At 40.5% G+C, this 23,375-nt stretch overlaps 3 protein-coding genes across 3 annotated transcripts; 1 reads left to right on the forward strand and 2 right to left on the reverse strand.

Moving 5' to 3' along the window:
- Window positions 1-1,991: 1,991 nt before the first annotated feature.
- Window positions 1,992-6,106, reverse strand: LOC114362642 (formin-like protein 2). Its single transcript, XM_028318114.1, has 5 exons — window positions 6,095-6,106; window positions 4,145-4,248; window positions 3,252-3,520; window positions 2,120-2,551; window positions 1,992-2,017 (listed from the first exon to the last, which is right to left on the reverse strand). The coding sequence occupies exons 1-5, from the start codon at window positions 6,104-6,106 to the stop codon at window positions 1,992-1,994; spliced, it is 843 nt and encodes a 280-aa protein (XP_028173915.1).
- An 806-nt stretch (window positions 6,107-6,912) lies between these two features.
- On the forward strand, window positions 6,913-15,230 carry LOC114362643 (putative per-hexamer repeat protein 5). Its single transcript, XM_028318115.1, has 9 exons — window positions 6,913-6,943; window positions 7,760-7,790; window positions 8,412-9,113; window positions 9,774-10,175; window positions 10,437-10,634; window positions 11,160-11,411; window positions 11,498-11,965; window positions 12,059-12,326; window positions 15,206-15,230. The coding sequence occupies exons 1-9, from the start codon at window positions 6,914-6,916 to the stop codon at window positions 15,228-15,230; spliced, it is 2,376 nt and encodes a 791-aa protein (XP_028173916.1). The 5' UTR covers window position 6,913.
- A 195-nt stretch (window positions 15,231-15,425) lies between these two features.
- On the reverse strand, window positions 15,426-16,741 carry LOC114362635 (putative nuclease HARBI1). Its single transcript, XM_028318105.1, has 2 exons — window positions 16,320-16,741; window positions 15,426-16,226 (listed from the first exon to the last, which is right to left on the reverse strand). Exons 1-2 carry the CDS (start codon window positions 16,599-16,601, stop codon window positions 15,435-15,437), a joined length of 1,074 nt encoding a protein of 357 aa, XP_028173906.1. The 5' UTR covers window positions 16,602-16,741; the 3' UTR covers window positions 15,426-15,434.
- Between the last annotated feature and the right edge of the window lie 6,634 nt (window positions 16,742-23,375).

The following is a 23,375-nucleotide window of genomic DNA, read 5'->3' on the forward strand; positions in this document are numbered from 1 at the left end:
CCCTGGGCATGCGGGGCTCTGCCGAGGGTGACCGATTACTTCCCTAGCTACTCGTGGGAACTTTTATGAATACTTTTATAAAAACACCCAAAACTCCTCCCTTAGGGGAACAATTGGACAGGCCTGACGGAGAGCCTTCATTGACCTCCAAATCGCCTTGCTCCAAAATTTCGGAGAGTCTCTCGGCTATGTCTGTGGGGGGCACTAGTGCTGAACCACAAACAGAGTCGACAAAGACCCCGAAAGACACAAAGCGTGCCAGGCTTTGTGGTGCGGCCAGGAAGAGGTTCCGGAGGCTGATTGCAGCGGAACTTGGTGCTGAACAAGCCCTTGCTCTCTGCAGGAAGCCCTGGGATCAAATTCCGGTCGACAATCCCCCTCCCGATCCAAAGGCGAAAAAACGCCTACGTTCGGAGGAAGAATCCCCGCGGGAACAGCCGAAGAAAACCTCTAGGCTGGACGTCACGGCAACCCCCCNGGACCGTCACCTGGAGTAGAATTTTTTGATTTTTTTTAAATGCCTATTATTTTTTAAATATGCCACATAGATTTTTTTTTATATTTTTCTGATAACCAGCCTAACTTGCCTCAACACCCAGTTCCGGCTTGACGTTACATTACGGGACACCCTGTATTTCAGAAGCAAGCAATTACTTCATCTAAAGTCACTTTTAATAGGAATTTTTACTAGTTACGAAATTTTATAATACAATAAAAATAGTCTTAGAAACCCCCAAGCCATTTTAAAAGACCTATCCAACGATACCCCACTCGATAGGGTAGAAGATGAAAAAAATTCATCCCCACTTTAAATGTAGGGGAGCTACCCTAAAAAAATCTTTTCAAAATTTTATTCTACCATTTTGTCAGCGTAATTAATATACATACCTCCACAAAATTACAGCTCCCCTAGTGCCAATAGTTTCCACGAAAAACCTCGGACAGACAGACAGACTTATCGAAACTATAAGGGTTCCTTGTCAGGACTACGGAACCCTGAAAAAGAGCTCGTGAAGCACTTTCAGGATCAGTAGCGATTTCTTGTATTAGAAATAATCGAGTGAGATCAAGGGGTCTAGTGAGCGCGTAAAAAATGACATTAAATGTATGACGGATTGTACAGCGCCCCTAGCGGAAACGTTCAAGAACTAAAATGTTTGCTCACTAGAGAGGACGTTTGATATAAACTCACACTCAGCCCTCAGGGAGCGTAGGGTGAGTTTACATCAAAGTCAAACGCATTCGATATCGACTGCGTTTAAAAAATATGTGAAGATTTCAGTTCTTGAAAGTTTCCGCTAGGGGCGCTGTACAATTCGTCATAATTTAATGTCACTTTTTTACGTAGCCTATTTCGACTACATTTGATGTAAACTTGCCCGCAAAACCGGTTTGTGCATTCGATTGCACAAACCGGTTTTGCGGGCGTCGAGACACTCAACAACGCGTAAAAATGTCACTCTTTACGAATATTACACATTAACACAATATTACTTCACCATTACTACACACACACCTATACAAACAGTTTTATCTTTTTATTAGTAATCTTTTCAGTAGTATTCTTAATAGACGTAGTCTTATCATCCTTACCGATTTCCCGCCTTTTGTATTTATCTGTGCACTAATATTACTATTTATGTATGTTTATCTAGACAATTTTATGCAGCTCACTATTTTATTTATTTTACCAATGGTCCGTGACCCTCACTCGGCATGGGGCACACTGAAAACCAGCGCCGTGGCCTTCGTCACCGTGGGCCACGGCATATGCTGAGTGGGGTCCCGTTGCAGTGGGCATCTTGTTGGTGGATGGGTGGCACTGCTCAGTTTGCTCTTGTTTTTATTTTTTCTTCTTTTATTATTATGTGCCACTGTCATGTCTATGTAATTGCCTGTATTTGTGTGATGTCCGTTGTAATAAATGTATCTTTCTTACTTTCTTTCTTTAAACTCACACTACACCCCCAGTTATTTCCACCCTGAGTAGCCTAGAAAGCCTTCCTCGGTAAATGGGCTGTCCAACACAAAAATAATGTTTCAAATCGGACCAGTAGTTCCTGAGATTCAGGCAAACAAACAAACGTGGTTGAGGATTCCGGGTGAAGCTCGCTTCCACCTTCGGCCTGATCGTCACTTAATACAGGCGAAGAGCTTCCTCGTTGTGGATAAAGAAACCTCAGCTTTATAATAACGGACGGGGAGGGAGAATCGCATTCGCAGTTAACTCGACCGAGTTGTAGATGGGTTCTACCCGACTGCGTCAGAAGGAGGGTTATGTTTTTAAATCTTACCTTGCAATTATTGTCTTGCGGCATCGTGAACGTTTGCGGGCAGTTCCCCATGTAATCATGGTTCGCCATCAGTTCATGGTTCCCCATGAGTTCATGGTTCGCCATGAGTTCATGGTTTGTCATGAGTTCATGGTTCGCCATGAGTTCATGGTTCCCAATAGCGGCGTCCGCGCTCACGATATGGTAGTGCCCGTCTGGACCGATCACAAGCGGCTGGAGAATGTAGCCGTTGTTGTTGTTTTTGGTTAGGATCATGCCTAAAAAAATAATAATTATTATAGGTCGCTCAACGAGAGTTGAGGCGATCAAAAAGCAAAGATTTGTATCTGTTTAGCGACAGCGCACATGTGGCGACAAAACGCGGCGATAGACGGCCACAAAACGCTTTTTGTCGCGACATGTCGTGGAGTCGCAACGACAGCTAATATGAAATGACGCGCATGTGTTTTGTGGCCGCGTCTGTCGCCGCGTTTTGTCGCCCAATGTGCGCCGGCGCTTACTGTTTTCGCGCTAAACTTAAAAACACAATACAATATAATATACAACACAATACAAGTTCAGTTATCACGCTTTTGTTAAATGTCTCCAAGTTAGACAAAAAGCACTTGTCAGTCAGCGCAGACAGCGTATACAGATAGAAATCTTTGCTTGTGTTGATTTATTTATTTATAGAAACCAACAGTGATACAGAAAATATTAGCTACAACGAAATAGACTGATCGTATAGCCAACAACAGGTAAAGTAGAATCTGTTTGGAAAAAACAATAACAAAAAGTATCAAATAAGCAATTTTATTCATAACGAATAGCAAGCCCCAACAAGGGATCATGATTCTGTTGATCAATTTTAGTTGAGCGACCTATAGTGTTTATGAAATTAGATCTACCAGCCTTTAAAAGTATGTAACTATGTAGATAAGCAACTGTTGTGAATCAATAAAGTTTTTCATATCTTACCTTCATTCGGTATAACTGCTATTTCATTAGGGTTTGAAGAATCCAGCAGTCTATCAATTGGAACAATAGTGGGCACACTAGGCATCATAGCTGGCATATGCTCCGGCACTATGGGTAACTGTTCAGGGTAGTTGGACTGTAGGGGGTCGTTCATTAGGGGGTGGTTTATAGGGGGAGGGGCGGGGGTGAGGGGAGGAGGGTGCGTGGGGGGTAAGGATAGGGGGTCTTCTTCGTCGTCTATAATTACTATGTTGTCTATTTCGGGGTCGCTGAAAGAAAATAAATAAATAAATAATAAATAAATATCCTTGGACATTTTACACTGCGCTTCTAGTCCCAAACTAAGCAAAGCTTGTACTATGGGTAGTACCCAATGGGTACTATAGTCTGGTCCGGGAGTAAGTAGAATTTTGTCCAATGACCCCAAGCTACCCATCCTTATCGCTCGCGCGTAATTGTGTTGCTGTCGCGCTCGCACACTCACTGCGGGCGCCCGTCACACAGTCGCGACAGCAATATAATTACGCGCGAGCGATAAGGATGGGTAGCTTAGGGTCATTGGACAAAATTCTACGTGCTCCCGGACCAGACTATAGATAACGGATATAAACATAGAAATGTGTAAAGTTTAATAAAATCCGAAATTGAAGATGACATGTCACATGTTTCTAAGAATTAGATGAATGTATTATTTATTAAAGAACGTAAGAGGTTACTCTTAAAACTAGGGATATATGTAGTTTCGGTTATGGATACGGTTACGGATATCTGTGCTTTAGAATGCAATTTGCAATAATTGTCCAACACGGTTCATTCATGGCCGCACACTGTACATCTAATAAAAAGTAATGACACAGCTTCCTCGTTGTGGATAAAAAGAAAAAATAACTTACACGGGCTCGGGCGGCGGGTGGTCAGGCGGCCGCGGCGTTTCAGGGCCCGGGCACAGCTCCACCTCGTCGCGGTCGGCTTTTTCCTGGAATAGGGCAGTTGAAAACTATTGATAGTGAGTTCCAATTAAGTTAAAAGAAGTTTCATCTACTATCCTTAAAACCAATAAAAAAATATAATAAATCGATAAAAAAATCATGACGGTCACTAAAAAATATCGATAGTTTAACTGTTACAACGGGCGAGCGAAAGNCACTTTATTATTTAAAGAATCTGCATTAATACATTAATATTTCCTAATTTACAAATGACTAATGCCCAAAAATCTAACAAGCGCGTCAAAAAATGACATTAAATGTATTTATTTATTTATTTATTTTAGAAGGCTGCTTGAAGGCTGTATGACGGATTGTACAGCGCTCCTAGCGGGAAACTTTCAAAAACTAAAATTTTCATACATTTTTTGTGAGCGCGTATGTAAACTCACACTCAGCCCACTGTTTTGTTTTTTAACTGTACTTTAACGACAACAATATATTTATTCGTGCTCCGGGTACAGTTGCTGCTGTTATTACCTAAAATAATGTTAAATAAAGTCTTTCTTATCTTATAAACTGCATAAGATCCTGGGTTCGAGTCCCGTGATTAGTATAACAGCTCGTATAATACTTATTCATCATCATCAACATCATTTCAGCCACAGGACGTCCACTGCTGAACATAGGCCTCCCCCAATGCTTTCCATGTCGCCCGGTTGGTAGCGGCCTGCGTCCAGCGACTTTCTGCTACCTTTACGATGTCGTCGGTCCACCTTGTTGGTGGACGTCATAAGTTGGTGCCACTGTCTTCGCTACTAGCAAGTGACAGGACCTTACTCTACAGTGGTGCCATCTTGATGAGTGCAAATGCGATAGTCCTCCTACCACTTTAGCGCTCACCAGTTGGTGCCACTGTCTTCGCTACTAGCAAGTGACAGGACCTTACTCTACAGTGACGCTAACTGGTGAGCGCTAAAACGATAGCCTTCATTGCTAAAATTAAGTGGCAGTGGACGGGGCACATAGTTCGCAGAGCCTTGGGTCTTTGACCTATCTGCCAAGTTTCAAGTTTGTAAGTGTTTTAGAAAGAAAGAAAGAAAGATACATTTATTACAATGGACATCACACAAATACAGGCAATTACATAGACATGAGAGTGGCACATAATAATAAAAGAAGAAAAAATAAAAACAAGAGTAAACTGAGCAGTGCCACCCATTCACCAACAAGATGCCCACTGCAACGGGACCCCACTCAGCATAATATGCCGTGGTCCACGGTGACGAAGGCCACGGCGCTGGTTTTCAGTGTGCCCCATGCCGAGTGAGGGTCACGGACCATTGGTAAAATAAATAAAATAGTGAGCTGCATAATATTTTCTAAACATATATAAATAGTAATATTAGTGCACAGATAAATACAAAAGGCGGGAAATCGGTAAGGATGAAAGACTACGAAAAGAATACTAATAAAAAGATAAAACCGTTTGTACAGGTGTGTGCGAGTTTTAGTTTCTAAGATTTCGTGATAAAGGTCCACGGGCTCTAACGACCGTATTCACAAACACAGAGGTCTCACAGAGCGCGTGGACGCACAGGGTGACACACGAACCAATCACAGAGCTCTATTCAACGCTGTGCGTTCGATTAGCTGCTTCACTTAAGCAAGCATCGTTTGTGAATACTGGCGTTACTTAGACCATAAGTAATTAATTCCTTAGCACGGGGTCACGACTCACACTTGAACAATAAAAATTCTTCTATTGATTTATTAACCTTATTGTTGCTATACAATAATCCTACTTATTAGTTATCTTAACAATAAAGGATCTTCCACACTGCATGCGTTCAGAGATCCGCGGTCAGGCCTGCCCACACTACGTCTTCCTATAGGCTGCGTTCACTTTGACCTGACCGCAGAACGCATGTGGCAAATCCTTTGAGGTCGTCGCACATTTAACAACCCGGCAAGGGATCGTATTCGTAACCGTATCAACTCGAGGCGGTCAGTATTCTTTGTATGAAACTCCATACTGCAACGCACACTTATTCGCACCGTAACGTATACGCCTCGCCTCGCGGTCAAGCGTCCACCCTTTTTTTGTCCACACTGCCGGGGGACAGGGTGGTGTGTGGGACTCCCGGCGCCCTGAAAAGGACGATGCTCCGTTCTGAAAAGGACGGGGTATACCCACTAAAACTTCCGCGGCGTTCCGTCATCGCCCGAGTGGGGGTGTCGCGAGTATGTAGCAGTAGCCTTAGCGTCCACCCTACGTAAGCACCGTGACCGTAACGTAAACGGATCAGCAAAATCAGCATCAACTCTGCTAGGATACACAACGCCTTCAGTGTGGCAAGTCCTAAGCATTCAGAATGAAATTCTTTGCCCTTTATGAAATATCAATACTTATTCATAAAAAACCCCAACAAAGAAACTAATAACTCACACGATTTCAATAAAACCAACATGTAGCTATCTGGTATGATTTCAGTAAACAATAAAATGACAATAAAGTATTGTACCTAATAAATTAATAAGTTCATTGAATATTATTGAAAAAAAAAACAAGAAATTATTTACACAATTGCAAATCACAGTTTGAAATAGTCACTATTTGCACAGGGTACAATCACAGTGTGGTATTTGCACAGGGTAGAATGCGATTTGAAAAACCATTGTTTTTGATGGTATATAAGTCGTAGGTAACAAGTTCAAAGCACAAATCGATCCAATATGATCTATTCAGCTGCTTTCTTAGTTGCGGTGAGTACAAGCCTTTTATCATCATCATCAGTCTCCCAGTCTTCACTGCAGGAGCACTTGAATTACTTGACTTAAGGTCCTATGTCCCCTAGATGGGGCAGAGGGCGTCCAAAACAGTCCTCCATCGCGTTCGGTCTTGAGCTTCGCGTTTGATCTCGCTCAAAGTCTTGCCGATTTTCTTCGTCTCTGCTACAGTGCGCCGCCAAGTTTGCATGGGGCGACCACGTTTGTGTTTTCCTTGGGGGTTTCAGGAGCACGACCCTCTCTAATTTACAACGGTAAATCGGGGACTTGGCAGTAGGTACACTCCCCACATTGGCCCAAGGGTTGGGGAGCCCTGATGTTCACATTCATCATCAGGCCATTTAGTATCCACTTCAGGAGCACGATCCTCTCTAATTCACCAATGGAAATTGGAGGATTTGGCTTGCACTCCCCACCCTGGCCAGATGGGTTGTGGAGGCCTAATGCTCCCATATCAAAACCTTGGTTTTGAGACCTGTCATCAGCTATGCACTGGAGGGAAGTCGTACCTACCCTTCGAACTCCTCCTATATTCTTCTGATTAATTTCGTTGCGGGTCCAAAGGCAGTTAACTTTCCCCCGGGGCAAACTTGACCTGCACCGATTGGGTTATTGGTGGTCAAGCTGTAGATCCTGGCTACATAGGAGTTGCAGCGGTGGGAACAAGAGGTGGGAAAAGTCCCGTAAAAGAGTGGAAGTGGCAATATTTTACTTTATCGGAACCTAATGGAAAGAACTTCGTAAAACTTTTGATTTATCCTATTGCTGACTAAACTATATTTTCTTTTGCAGGCTATCGTAGCCGTACAGGCGTTGCCGCCTCGTAAGTATTCAACTTATTTCATTCAATTAAACCATTAACTACGTTTTGAAACCTAACTTATTCGTAGCTGATACCAGTAAACAAATAGGCACTGACTGTATTAGAGCTTTTCTAGAATTTCAGTCTGTCATAAAATACTTTATAGCATTGGTGTCCCTCGTTCGCTATCATCATGAGGATTATAGTGCTTAATTGTATCAGTGCCTGAGATATGGGAGCTTTTGTCAGGGTATTATCAAACGTCAGAGAAACTTCACATATGTGTGCTTCCAGTTTGACCTGTCAAGTCATGTGGCCTCTTCCATGCCGCTCCTACGAACTTAGGCACTGGCCCAGTTAATGCACTAGACTTGTAAATTCCTGCGCTTTTCTCATCATGCTCCCAGTTTTAACTAGGACGTGTACGAGCCCCCAAGGAATTAAAATTCCGTTCTAATCAAAATCAAAATAGAAAATAATAAAATATAAAAAAAATGTATAACAATCGTCGTCCGTCCACACGTCGTCGTACGTCACACTCACACATTCTCTTTCTTTTTCACACATCTTTACGTTCCGTTTCCCGCTCATATCCTAGTATCCTACACGCCTGATTGTATTAAAAATTCATAACTTTTTCAGGAGTTCCATGCGGGCCTGACGTTCCGCCACCATACGTGGAACAGTCCTACACTTCTGCAAGCAGCCAAAGCAGTGCAAGTAGCAGCAGCAGTTCCAACAGCTATGTGGCTAAACAATATGGCGGCACTTACTCTGGATCCAGCAGTCAAAGCCAGAGTTCATCAAATGCAGCTAGCAGTGCTTATGCTGAAAAATACACGGTTAAAGGAAAATACCCACCTATAGTGGGTCCACCTGTGGTGGGTCCACCTGTGGTGGGTCCACCTGTAGTGGGACCACCTGTGGTAGGACCACCTGTGGTAGGACCACCTGTAGTAGGACCTCCTGTGGTAGGGCCACCTGTGATAGGTCCACCAGTTGTAGGACCACCTTCAAGTGGCAGCGATTCTGGAAGTAGTTCCAGTTCTGGAAGCTGGTCAAGTTCTGGGTCTAACTCCAACTCTGGCAGCAATTCAGGATCTGGCTCAAGCACAGGCGCGAGCAGCTGGACTGGCTCAGGATCAAGTACAAACTCTGGAAGCAATACTAACTCCGGATCTGGCACATCTTCCGGCTCCAACACTTCATCCGGCAGCTGGACCGGCTCTGGCAGTAACACATCTTCCGGATCTGGCACAAACTCCGGATCTGGCACATCTTCCGGCTCCAACACTTCATCTGGCAGCTGGACCGGCTCTGGAAGCAACACATCTTCCGGATCTAATACTGGATCCGGATCTGGCACATCTTCCGGCTCCAACACAAGTTCTGGCAGCTATACCGGCTCNATTGGGCTTCTGAAAAGACCCGATGGAACTTTCACTTCATGTGAAAACGACACATTGGAGCTGCTGGCAGCAACCCACTTCCCTGGATCGGTGGGCAGCAATTGCTCGGCGACTACACATAGCAACCTTCGCAGGCCGAAGAATGACGACTGGCGGAGGGCTGCTATAATCATAAGACCCAACCAGGTAAAATGGGCCATCAGCTCCTTTAAACCATATAAAGCGTGTGGCGAGGACAACATATTCCCTGCTCAACTGAAGGAGGGGATGGAAATCCTCACTCCACATCTGGTCAAAATCTTCAGAGCCAGCTTGGCCTGGGGACATATACCGGAACGATGGACCACAGTAAAAGTCATATTCATTCCAAAGGCTGGCAGAAAGGACTACGCCTTGCCAAAGTCCTTTAGGCCAATAAGCCTCTCATCCTTCCTTATGAAGGTTATGGAAAAGGTAATTGACATCTATATTAGGGACGTAGCACTAAAAACGAAACCTATTCACCACACACAGCATGCCTACCGCAGAGGTAAATCTACGGAAACAGCCCTGATCAGCCTGATTGACAGGGTCGAAAAGGCACTGGAAGACAAGNACACTGGATCCGGATCTGGCACATCTTCCGGCTCCAACACTTCATCCGGCAGCTGGACCGGCTCTGGCAGTAACACATCTTCCGGATCTAATACTGGATCCGGATCTGGCACATCTTCTAGCTCAAACACTAGTTCTGGCAGTTATACCGGCTCGGGAAGTAACACATCTTCCGGATCTGACACCGGATCTGGTTCCAATACTTCTTCTGGCTCAAGCACTGGCTCCGGAAGCTGGACCGGCTCTGGCAGTAACACATCTTCCGGATCTGACACAAGCTCCGGATCTGGCACATCTTCCGGCTCCAACACTTCATCTGGCAGCTGGACCGGCTCTGGCAGTAGCACATCTTCCGGATCTAACACTGGTTCCGGATCTGGCACATGTTCTGACTCAAATACAGGTATGATTTTTGTTTAAAATTACGAGTGAATTAATAATAAAGTTATTTTAAATGTGGTGTATATCCTTTCTCAAAGGTGACTTACACCTTTGTTTGTGATCTGTTATCCGTTTCGCACTGCTGGTTAAATTCGTTGAGGGTCTAATGACAGTTTAACTTTTGCCTAGAACAAACATTGCCTGCACTGGTTGGGTTTTTATTATAATTTTATTGGTGCATATTTTACTTCAACACTGAATAATTTATCATATTTATTTACAGGCTCCGGATCCAACACATCTTCTGGCTCCAACACCAGTTCTGGCAGCTGGACCGGCTCTGGCAGTAACACATCTTCCGGATCTGGCACAAACTCCGGATCTGGCACATCATCCGGCTCCAACACCAGTTCTGGTAGTTGGACCGGTTCTGGAAGCGACACATCTTCTGGATCTAATACCGGATCTGGTTCCAACACAGGTATTATTTCACTATCATAACTCATAGTTTCATAACCAAAAGAAAGTTCGTGTTCTCAGAAAATTAAATCAATAAATTAAAAAAAAGTATTTATTGCCTTCGAACCATTCAACATTTAAGTACAGGAAGTTTAGTCTTACAACTACAAAAGAACACTGTGTACAACCCTACGATAGCGAGGTGTGCAAGGGAAAATGAAAGCTATTTTACAGGCAATAGCATCATTTATTGAGATTCAAGCTTAGCTAATAGTTGAACCTGGGTGGGCATACATTTCCAGGAGGTATATAAAGCCAGGAAAAAAATAAATGTTAGCGCGAGCTAAAGGAGCACAGCGCCATCTGTTGTCACAAATAGAAAATAGGTTTTACTTACGATTGTTCTTGGTGGACTTGCTTTTCACTTGACAATCAAACTTTTAAACACCGAAGGCAATTGGACCTGGCTCAGTCTACGTTGCAAAGAGAGATCGTTAGCTATTAATTTGGAGAGGATTAACTTTAACTACCATTTATTTATTTATAGGCTCTAGTTCAAGCACTGGCTCCGGAAGCTGGACAAGTTCCGGAAGCGACACATCCTCCGGATCTAACACTGGTTCCGGATCTGGCACATCTTCTGGCTCAAACACCAGTTCTGGCAGTTACACTGGCTCGGGAAGTAACACATCTTCCGGATCTGACACAAACTCCGGATCTGGCACATCTTCCGGCTCTAACACCAGTTCTGGCAGCTGGACTGGCTCTGGCAGTAACACATCTTCCGGATCTGACACCGGTAAGTTTACTTATTTAATAATCTACTTCGGGATAGGTATAAGTTCAAACAAAATAGTTATTAAACAGATTTTATTTTTGTTAAAGGCTCCGGATCTGGCACGTCTTCTAGCTCAAACACTAGTTCCGGCAGTTATACCGGTTCGGGCAGTAACACATCTTCCGGGTCTGATACCGGACCTGGTTCCAATACTTCTTCCGGCTCCAATACAAGCTCTGGCAGTTGGACCGGATCTGGAAGCGACACATCTTCCGGATCTAACACTGGCTCCGGATCTGGCACGTCTTCTGGCTCCAACACCAGTTCTGGCAGCTGGACCGGCTCTGGCAGTAGCACATCTTCCGGATCTGGCACAAACTCCGGATCTGGCACTTCTTCCGGCTCAAACACTAGTTCCGGCAGTTGGACCGGCTCTGGCAGTAGCACATCTTCCGGATCTGACACAAGCTCCGGATCTGGCACATCTTCTAGCTCCAACACCAGTTCTGGCAGTTATACCGGCTCGGGCAGTAACACGTCTTCCGGGTCTAACACCGGATCTGGTTCAAACACAGGTATTATTGCACTATCATAATTCATAGTTTCATAACCAAAAGAAGTTCGCGTTCTCAGAAAATAAACTATAACTACCATTTATTTATTTACAGGCTCCAGTTCAAACACTGGCTCCGGAAGCTGGACCAGTTCCGGAAGCGACACATCTTCCGGATCTGGCACATCTTCTGGCTCCAACACCAATTCTGGCAGTTATACCGGCTCGGGCAGTAACACATCTTCCGGATCTAACACAAACTCCGGATCTGGCACATCATCCGGCTCCAACACTTCATCTGGCAGCTGGACCGGCTCTGGCAGTAGCACAACTTCCGGATCTGACACCGGATCTGNCAACACAAATAAAAAAAAAAAAATCAGGTAGGTACATATTATTGATGTTAAATATGGTTCTGTAACAGACCTCGCAAATATATTTCACAGTAACATGAAACTTCTTCCCCTTTTCAGATCAATGTTGGAAAGACGTTGGATAAAAAGGACAATGTAGAAGAGATAAAGAAAAAGGTGAGCTTTATTAGTTTCAATACAGTATTTATTCATATTTTATCCCTTTACACACGACGATACACGTACGTGAGAGTAACTTTGAAAAAATCTCATGCCCATGGTAACTTGTTTTTGCGGCCGCAATCGGCAGCGATCGCTCGTGAGAGATATTTACTCGCACACAGTGCCGCTCATTTAGTGTTGGAACCTGTCAGTGCTCGTTTACTCGGACTTAAAGTTGACTGCATTTTTTGGTACGAGAGGCGGCCAGTGTAAAGATTGATTTTATGTGATTATTGTTGTTTTCGGATAAGTGTTATAGTTTTATTTTATTACGAAAACAGTGATTATCCGAATGGAATACTTTTATTGTTATTTCATTGCATAAATTTATAATTATTACTACCACAAAATTAAGTCGCACGATCGTAGCTGGTCGGTCAAACCTCCAGTAGTTGATTGAAAACTATTTTATTTGTTATTTGATATTATGGCTTAGTGTTTAGTTGTTTTTCTATTTTAGTGCATCCTAAATATGAAGGATGTGTCGTAGCATTATTTGGAAACGCAACCGACTATAAAATCAAAGATTTTCATGACTAAAAAGACCAGGAAACACAATTTCGGGTTTTTACGGACTTTGAAGGGTAGAATACCAAATATGAAAGCTCAGGAGACGAAGTAGACCCTGAACATGAATCAGCAAGGCTGGTCAGACATTTTAAAAATGCTATGTGGCAAGCAAAAGCTGAAACAAAAGCCACGTCCGCAACAAAATACAGGGTCAATTTGGAAGAAAATTCAAACAAATTGAATTAGTACTCCAACTGAGTATCTGAATTGATTATTTTGATGGCACATTTTACAAAGAGATGGCTAGGTGTACAAACTTGCACTACATGCGTTAAATCGATAAAGAATTAAAAACTATTAGAACCGAAATTGCTATAGTGTTCGGTGCACATATTTTCATGAGATGTCTTCCGGACCCATGTTTGCATATGTACTGACACACTAGTATAAAAAATAGGGGCTTATTGCTAACAAAATAGTTCATAACCGATTTGTACACACACGACATTCCCTTTATGTATTTTACCATGAGCATGACCAACTAGCAGAAACAGAACAAGACAACCGATTTGGAAGGTGCAACTCATGATAAATAAAGGATCAATCAATATACATGCAAAGAGGTCCATCTTATTATTCAATCGTTGAACGATATGAGTGGTATAGATATTCTGGACTAACAAATGGAATGCCACCAAACCTTTGTTACAAGATAATAGGGTTTGAAAGTACTAGTTTAAATTTTGGACCTGGCAGTTGTTAATTCGCGGCGGCTTTAGAAAATTGATTGCACAACTAATGGTTATTCAAAAAAAGACGTTTTAGCATTACTAGATTTTCGATTCAGCATAGCTGAGGCTTTAAACAGATATCCTAATAAAGAGCATCGTGTCGAAAATTTACTAAACGACTCGAGATCCATAAACAATATAATATAGACTTTTCAGGTCAGAAGGCAAATAATAACACAGATGAGAACGATTACCTGGCTAAAAAGCACCGAGGTGTTACATGTTGGAAGGATGTTCTAGCTGGTCAAAAATTAAAAGTGCTAAGTGAGATATTTACCTGTGCCTTTCTCGCAAAAAAAGCTGTTGCCAGTCATATCATCTTAGGCCATAAAAATGACATTATTTCTTTATTATTAATTATAAAGTAATTTTGTTCTATTTTACAATCTGTTAATAATCATCTCGGACCTCATATTGGTACCAACCAAACTAATAAAGGTTTTTACTTTGCAAGTTTGTCAAAAGGTGGATATTTTTTAATTAATTCGTTTTTTGTAAGACAATTTGCTAAAAGAGGTTTCATTGCTTGTTAAACTATAACTTACTCTTTACTTATAGGGGTCTCTCACCAAATGAATACTTATGTCCTCATAAATTAGTAGTTTTCATTAAATAAATTAACTAAATAGTATAACACTCACTATCGTGAGACTAACAAATTATACCGAAGCCTCACTGTCGTGAGGGCATACTTTCAGGAAAACTGAAAATTCAAAAATTTTTAAAGTATTTTTCTGATCTTATTTAAACTCTAAAATAACCCCTAAGTCAAGTTTTATTAAAATATTTACACTTTTTTATTCTCGTGTGTAAAGGGTTATATAATTTGTCTCACCTATAAGAGTGGTCAAATAAACGTTTATATCATTTTTCAGGACATAATTGCTTCTCATAGTATAATACATAAAATACCGGATGAGATCTCAGATATTGTAAGTATCATGTACAACAACAATTTATTATCTTTTTAATAATTGTTTCTTTGCCTGGCCCCTTCCCATTTTATTTGTGTCCAGCCCTCCATATCGTGTGTCTCATAATTGTTTATTATTTTAGGGCCCAGAGAGTGAAGTGATAGATGTGGCTCAAGAACCACTTCATGAGATACAAAATACACCCAAGGTAAGGCAAATAAAGGTAGAAATGACACAATCAATTTAAAGTTGTTTATTCATTAAATTATAACAGCCTTCATTGTTTCAGTTTATATCCATTGGTTCGCCAAAAATAAAAACAACGCCTTCTAGGATGAAATCTAATAAACAAGAAAAGGTGAACAAGGTATGAGTATATCCATAAAACTAGAGTATTTATTAAAAAAATGTGTTTTTATAATATGTTAAGATTACTAGCGCAATTACTATCTTCATAACTACTTTATTTCAGGTGTCAACAGCAGCAGCAACTGTAGTTGCGGTAGATACTGAATACAGGAAGCAACTGCATGAAGTCGTATTGGCAAACGAACAAAGAAAAACCCGAAACTTGGACTTGGAAGAATCTTTATTACAGCTGAAAATGGAATATTATAGAAAAAAAATTAAGTTGCTTGAAAATAAAGAAGACAGTAAAGAATAAATAAAAACTTTAACTAGATAAGATACCTACTTATTATTTATCTAAAATGCCTATCAATAAATGCTCGTAAGATAGCACTGTTTGGGCCTCTTTCTCTGTTCTCGTTAACTCGTGGTTCAGCAACAGCATCCTGTATCTCAATAATTTCGTTGCCTTGATCTGGTACCAAGTCCTCATTTCCTATTGCAATATTGTGCAATACTGCAAGTGCGACAATGGTTGGTTTTACATTGTGCATATGCACTGTTAAACCATTTAATAAACATTGAAACCGCTGTTTCCATACACCAAAGCAACGTTCAACACAGTTGCGAGTGGCAATCTGGGCTTGATTGTATCTTTGTTCCTGTTCATTTTGAGGCCTTAATATGGGTGTAAAAAGATATGACTCTAGTCGATACCCAGAATCCCCCAAAAGTCTTCCTCTGAACTCGCCTCGTTCAAAGCGTTCTTTAAGAGTGGACTCATTAAATATTCTGGAATCATGAGTGCTGCCTCGCCACCTTGCAACAATGTCCATTATTTTTAGTTCGGCATCACAAGTTACTTGTACGTTCATTGAGTAATATCCTTTTCTGTTTATATAATATTGAGCTGCGTCACCACCATATTTCTTTATTTTTATATGGGTGCAATCAATACACCCCAGGACAGAAGGAAATCGCCGTATATTGTAAAATTCCCTCATTACTTTTTCTTGTTCTGTCAGTGACTCTGGCATTTTTATATAGGTTTCAGAGTGGCGCGCTATCGCGCGGGCTACTCTGGCACAAATGCGACTTACAGTTGGTTGAGATAACCCATGGATTTCTCCCCCATCATCTTGAACCTAAAATGTTACAAAGAAATTTAAAAACGTCTTTATGTAGGTGTATTAAAATGCGGCATAATTATATTAAATACTTGTAAGTAGAGTACTTACTTCACGACGACCCCAACATCTTATAGCGGTTAACACCTGTAACTCAGGTGAAGTTCCACAACCTCGTGAGTCCAACTGCAAGTCTTGCCTGACGAGATCAATTATAAAGTTCATGGTATTTTTGTTGAAACGGTATCGCCGTTTAAACTCTACATCTGGCAAAGAAAACGGATCACATCTCTCCTGGTAAATCTTTTGACGACGTGGAGCATTTTCTGCTCCTTCAATGCGTTCAATAGCTTCTAATGTTTCCAGAGTTTGCAGAGTTAGCAGAGCTTCCATAGCTAACAAAAAGTACGATATCACCGATCAATTTTATAAACCTTGCAAATAGCCACACAAAAGAGGACGACAACTGTTACAAACCTCAAGTCAAAACGGTTCGGACTCACTCGTCTGTTCGGGCCGGACGCAAAAAAAATCAGCTGTTGCACATTTTGTCGGCCATATTTCTCTTTATTAGAGGTTTAAAGTACAGTTGCCGCGAATACTCGCTATTATTCGGTATTCGGCATTACTCGACATTTTTTTGATATTCGTCGAATACCGAATAATAGCTAGTATTATTCGGCATTTGGCGAATAGTCGTCTAAAATAAACTTTAAGTAAACAAAAAAACTAATGAGTTAAAAATAATCATATTTTTATTAATTTCCCTAATAAAACAATACACAATATCAATTATTATTTGCAAAATGTACCTGTGCCTATCATATTCATGATATTAAATTAGTTAGGCTTTTTAATTAATATTTAAAATCCAACAGAGGCAGATTGTGGTGCAAAAAAACTTTTTTTTTCTGCACGTTCGGGAGCAAGTCGGTTTCGTTTTTCCTCGTAAATTAAACCTGCCTCGGAAAATAGTCTTTCTGAATAAACAGAGCTTGCTGGTGTGATTAAGTATCGTTTAGCAAGTTTACTTAATATAGGAAATCTATTCTTATTGGTACTCAAAGTGCACCATTCATATGGGTTTATTTTTCTGTCAGCCTTTGCTAATGCGATTTCTTCAGCAGTGGCATTCTTGGGGTGCTCTTCAGTAGGTTGCTGATGATTCTTCAAAAAAATAATGTAAGAGTTTCCGAATCGATATGCTCACTTTCATTGACCTTTTGGATGCCGTTTCTGGATCCGAATCATCATTTTCGTCATCTAAAGAAAGCCTAAGACAATCTCTGAGCACAACTCTACGGATCCGTTCAACTTGGGTAGAGTCAAAGTAAAAGTCCTAGTAGCGGGGGTCTAAAAATGTCGACAAGTAATATGTCTTCCTAAAGCATAGATCGTCCAAGTTAAAACGGGCTTCCATATTTACTATCAACGCTTTCTAAAATCATCAACGTGTGCAGTTTGAATTTCTAAAAGCCTAATCCTGTACAAATTAGCGATTTAAACAAAAATGGCGGGAATCTTCTTCGGCTAACCAGGTTCCAGGGTCGTGAAATGATCAAGACTTCTTGCGGTTACAAAGATTTACTTGATGACGTAAAATTTACAAATGATATGAGTAGGCTAGGGTACGTGCGTCGTGCCCGGCGGTTTGCGGCGAGTGGCGAGTGGAGCCGAGGGCGTTATCGTTGTCGGTCGGCGGGCGGCGGGCAGCGCGGCGTCCAGTTTGCGGGACCGGTTTTCTGCGCCGGCGCGCGATTGGCGTTAACAAGTTCCCCGGGTTGGAACGTCTAGTTCCAAAATATCCTCGGTTGGCAGCAAGCATAATCTATTGTATGCTCTTCTCAGCACTCCAGTTGCGGTGGTGACGTCTGCTACGCGTGCGATGCCATCGCAGCCAGGGTAGAGGCGGGTGACACGTCCGAGCAGCCAGCGGTTAGGTGGTAGCCGGTCGTCCTTTACCACCACCAGGTCTCCAGTGCGCAATTCTCCTCCATTGCTGCGCTTCCATTTCAGCCTCTTTTGTAAATCTGAAATATATTCCATGTAGTATCTATTCCAGAAGTGCTGAGTCAGGATCTGAGCTCTCCGATATCGAGGCAGGGCGCATATTCTGGTCGTTTCTTCCAGATCCATCTGTGGAGAAGGCAACATCGTGAGTGTGCGTCCGATAAGGAAGTGTGATGGGGTTAATGGAATAAAGTCGTTGGGATCTGAGGAGAGGGGGGTCAATGGACGAGAATTTAATATTCCTTCGATACCTACAAGTACCGTATACATCTCCTCATACGTTAAATTTGCAAGTGAGAGAACTCTTTTTAAATGGTGCTTAATTGCCTTTACTGAAGATTCGGCTAAGCCGTTGAAGTGAGGACTATAAGCAGGAGAGAATCTAAATTGAATTGACTGCTCCGCTGATTTCGAACTAATGTCATCACAATTTGACTTTAAAAATTTTGAAATTTCATTAGCGGCTCCTACAAAATTGGTACCATTATCGGAATGAATTAAGTCAGGCTTACCTCTGCGAGCTACAAATCGATTTAAAGCAGCCAAAAATGCTTCAGTACTTAACTCGGTTACCAATTCCAGGTGTACTGCTCTCACAGCTAGGCAAACAAATACACAAATGTATGATTTGATCAATTTGCATCCTCTACCTTTTCTGTCCGCTAGCATAATAGGGCCAGCATAATCTACTGCTACATTGGAGAATGGAAATTGACTATGAAGTCGTTCTCTAGGCAAGTCAGCCATTATAGGCTGTATGGACTTTCCAGCAAATCTACAGCAGGCATGACACTCATGCGTTATTTTTCTTAACAAATTGCGACCTCCTATTATCCAAAATTTATGTCTTAAAATAGATAACATTAACTGAGGACCTGCGTGCATAAGTATTTTGTGATAATGTCTAAATAACAACCTAGTAACGTGGTGAGATGCATGGAGCAAGATGGGATGCTTTGTGTCATAGTCGTAGTTGGAATTTGACAACCTTTCACCTACACGAATTAAGTTTTCATTTGACATGAAAGGATTTAAATTCAAAATTTTAGATTTAACTGGCAGTTGTTTATTTTTAGTTAAAATATTATGCTCATGTGAAAATGCATCCAACTGTACTATTTTACATAAAGTAAGCGTGGCAGAGTTTAATTCGTTTATTTTTAAATGACCGGTGAATCTATTTCTTGGGTTTTGGCAATTATTTATGAATCGTAATAAGTATGCAGTGATTCGATTCAATTTAGCAAAATTTGAGTAATTTTGAGTGTAGTTATTTTGTTCGGTGGCAACTTTGCATTCGACTTTTATCTCTGGCAAAGAGCTGGGCATGTAGTTGGGTTGAATAGGCCATTGAGATTCCGACTGTATTAAAAATGACGGGCCACTAAACCATATCTGAGAACCACTCAATTGATTTGCATTACATCCCCTAGATCCTATGTCGGCCGGGTTTAAATTGGTTGGCACGTACCTCCAGGCGTGGGAATCGCTATGTTCAGTGATTTCGTTTATTCNTTTAGTACGCGATTTATTTTGTTGTAAAGAGTTACAGAATGTGCTACATGCATGGAGCAAGATGGGATGCTTTGTGTCATAGTCGTAGTTGGAATTTGACAACCTTCCACCTACACGAATTAAGTTTTCATTTGACATGAAAGGATTTAAATTCAAAATTTTAGATTTAACTCGCAGTTGTTTATTTTTAGTTAAAATATTATGCTCATGTGAAAATGCATCCAACTGTACTATTTTACATAAAGTAAGCGTGGCAGAGTTTAATTCGTTTATTGTTAAATGACCAGTGAATCTATTTCTTGGGTTTCGGCAATTATTTATGAATCGTAATAAGTATGCAGTGATTCGATTCAATTTAGCAAAATTTGAGTAATTTTGAGTGTAGTTATTTTGTTTTGCATTCTTTGCATTCGACCTTTATCTCTGGCAAAGAGCTGGGCATGTAGTTGGGTTGAGTAGGCCATTGAGATTCCGACTGTATTAAAAATGACGGGACATTAAACCATATCTGAGAACCACTCAATTGATTTGCATTACATCCCCTAGATCCTATGTCGGCCGGGTTTAAATTGGTTGGCACGTACCTCCAGGCGTGGGAATCGCTATGTTCAGTGATTTCGTTTATTCCTCTTCCCTCTGTGGTGTTGTTGAGAGCGGACGTGTGTTCGGCTGTCCCGCAATAAGGCTCAAATCTGCACAACAAATTGAGCTTGCGCGTATACTTTCTAACGTGCTTCAAGGACACGGACGCAAGCAGCGACGCGAGAACGAAACAGCAGCGGTGGCTAATATTGCTATCCTTTTCTCGATTGAATAACGCTACGATTGTGCTGCTACGATCCTCTTTATACTACGAAAATAATATATTGATGCGATCGTAGGCCATACCACGGGAACNATTTACTCGTAGCTTAACTTTATACCTAAGTCACGTTTCCAATAGATAGATAAAAAGTACTTAGTAATTGTCTAGTCAGTTCTCGTTAAAGTAAATTCATCAATATTAAAAACAAGTCGATAATGTAAAAGTATTAATTAACATTACATAGCAACCTTGTATAATCTAGATTCTAGATCGTTCAGTTCTTGAATTTAATCTCGTTAAATATCACATATCAACAACCTATAACTATTAATAACATTACATAGTAGCCCTGTATAATTTAAATAGTTCTAATTAATCTCGTTAAATAACTATTGACGCAAAACGCAGTGTTATTTACTCGTAACTCGGAACCTAAACTCACATAAATAACAAACCGGTTTGTTACGCGCCAATAGTACTACCGGAGGATGACCGCTAGAGGTCACTGCTCGAACATCGACTCCGTAAATAAACTTGATTTAAAAATGTAAAAGTAACTTAAACCAAATGATTTTGGACTAAAATCAGTGTAAACAATGTAATGAACAAGTGAAAGTGTTATCTCAGTGCAAAAGTCCGGATTGTTATAGAAAATTGACAATGTTTACTAAAGTGTCAAAACGAATATATTCTACCACAAACAATATCTAAATACATAAAAACAGTGTAAAAACTATTAAAAACCAAAGTCTGTGTCGAAAAACTAATAAAAACTGTGATCTATACATACTAATGTGAATTAATATTAAGTGAACGGTAGTGAAATAAATTCAACAACGATACTGCCGAATTTAAAAAGTGACTGTTATTGTGTGAAAGAACTGATACTTAAATTCGCGCACTTGTACTAACTACGTTTGGCTCAACTGTGCACAGCACGGTATTGCGCCGCGCCGTCCCAAGGACTCCGGGTTCGAACCTCATCGGCTCCCTCATTTTTGAATTGAATAATACCTACTTTGGTGTATTTCTATAAATTATCATCAAGAGATGGCGGCCCCGGGTATGAAATGTTCTGGTTGTAAACAACTAATAACAGATAAATATTTCTTAATATGCTGTCTATGCAAGCAGGCATATGATTTAGATTGTGCAAATGTTTTTGAAAGGAGATTCATAAATACAATGACTAAAGAACACAAAAAAAACTGGAAATGTCCCCTATGTTGTTCTAAGATGCCAAAAACAAATAATCAAAACACCCCTGTCCGTCAAACCCATGATGACGAAATGAGCGAAGATACAAGAGTAAATAATAGACGTCAGCAGCGACGCCGTGCAATAACACCAGTTCACGACGATGATTCATTATCCTTTATTCATGGAGACACATTTTTGGAGGATCCGAAGCAAATTCAAAACACGCAAAATAATAATATCGTTGCTATCACCCCTATGAGTGAAGTAGAAAATCAGGTAACTCTGGAACAAATAAATAATATAATACAACAAAATCTTAGACAAAACAATGATTTTTTCCTCATATCAATACAGAACACTATACAAAAAGAAATTGAAAAGGCCCTGAAAGACCTAAAAAATGATTTTAACGAAAATATAGAGAATATTAACCACAAACAAACAGCCATCGAAGAAAATATTATCAGTATCGAACAGAAAATTAAGCTTTTGCAAAAAGAAAGCTCACGATTGCAAGAAGAAAATAGAGAAATACGAAAAGAACTCCTAAAAATAAAGTCAAACCCATGTCAACCTACTGTGAGACAAGACCCTGTAAACTTCGAAAAATACATTGTTCTGTATGGATTACCTGTATATAACAGAGAGACTGAAGATGAACTTTTCGATCGGGTTTCCTATGTATTCTATGATATATTAAATCTAAATGTATCGCAGCATATAGAGGAGATATCTTACATAGGAAAAAAGGGCTATAGAAACCCTTTAAAAATCGAATTAAATAGTAAAAGACTAAAGAAACACATCCTTAGAAATGCTCAGTTTTTTAGAGAATATGGCCTGGGAATAGCTGAGTATTTAGATGATTCGGAACTCAGAGAAATACGAGAATTAAAAAAAGCACTACAAGCAGCTAGAAAAAACGGGCATCACGCCATTATAAGGAATAAGAAACTGATAGTAAATGGAAGGGTTGTTGCAAAGCCATATAGCAGTAATGAAGATCTAATGATGACAAACGACAGGTCATACACACAAAACAACACGAAGCAAAATTTAATTACTTTATGTAAAACACAACAACAAATTGATGTCGAAAACACAGATAATCAAAACAATAAAAATATAGCCAGCCATAAAACTAGTCACTCCTTTCGAAATTAATTCCAGTATCTTCTACCAAAATATGCAAAGTGTGAATAATAAAATCCACCTACTCCAAGACTTCATAGAAAGTAATCACCGCGTCCATACCATCTGCTTGACTGAAACATGGCTGAACAAAGAAAAACTTAACTTCAAGATTCCAGGCTACCAAATAGGAAACTACTTCTGCCGCGAAACGCGAAGAGAAACTGAGGGTGGAGGAGTGTGTATACTAACCAAAGACAACTTAGAGATAAGAGCTAGGATCGATATTCAGCAAATGTCTCAAGCTAACATTTTTGAAGTATGTGCAGTAGAGTTAACACAAAGTAACCTTTTAGTTATTGTTATATATTGGCCCAACAGTAAGAGTAACAAAGAATTATTTTTTAATTGCATGGAAAATCTTCTTAAACTGTTGTCATTAAAAGACAAAATGAAAAAAATTGTCATAGGGGGTGACTTTAATGTAAATTACCTAACGAATAACA

The sequence above is a fragment of the Ostrinia furnacalis genome, unplaced genomic scaffold (genome assembly GCF_004193835.3).
Source record: "Ostrinia furnacalis isolate ACB-3 unplaced genomic scaffold, ASM419383v2 OfSCF6657, whole genome shotgun sequence".
In the NCBI taxonomy this organism is placed as follows: Eukaryota; Metazoa; Arthropoda; class Insecta; order Lepidoptera; family Crambidae; genus Ostrinia; species Ostrinia furnacalis.

Excerpts from the sequence above, each read along its gene's own strand:
- LOC114362642 (XM_028318114.1), bottom strand. Across the intron at positions 2,552-3,251 it reads AGCAGTTATACCGAATGAAG|GCATGATCCTAACCAAAAAC; the intron begins GTAAGATATGAA and ends TTATTTTTTTAG. Across the intron at positions 2,018-2,119 it reads AAGTGACGATCAGGCCGAAG|CCCATTTACCGAGGAAGGCT; the intron begins GTGGAAGCGAGC and ends TGTGTTGGACAG.
- LOC114362635 (XM_028318105.1), bottom strand. The coding sequence starts at position 16,601 with ATGGAAGCTCTGCTAACTCTGCAAACTCTGGAAACATTAGAAGCTATT. Across the intron at positions 16,227-16,319 it reads GATGTTGGGGTCGTCGTGAA|GTTCAAGATGATGGGGGAGA; the intron begins GTAAGTACTCTA and ends GTAACATTTTAG.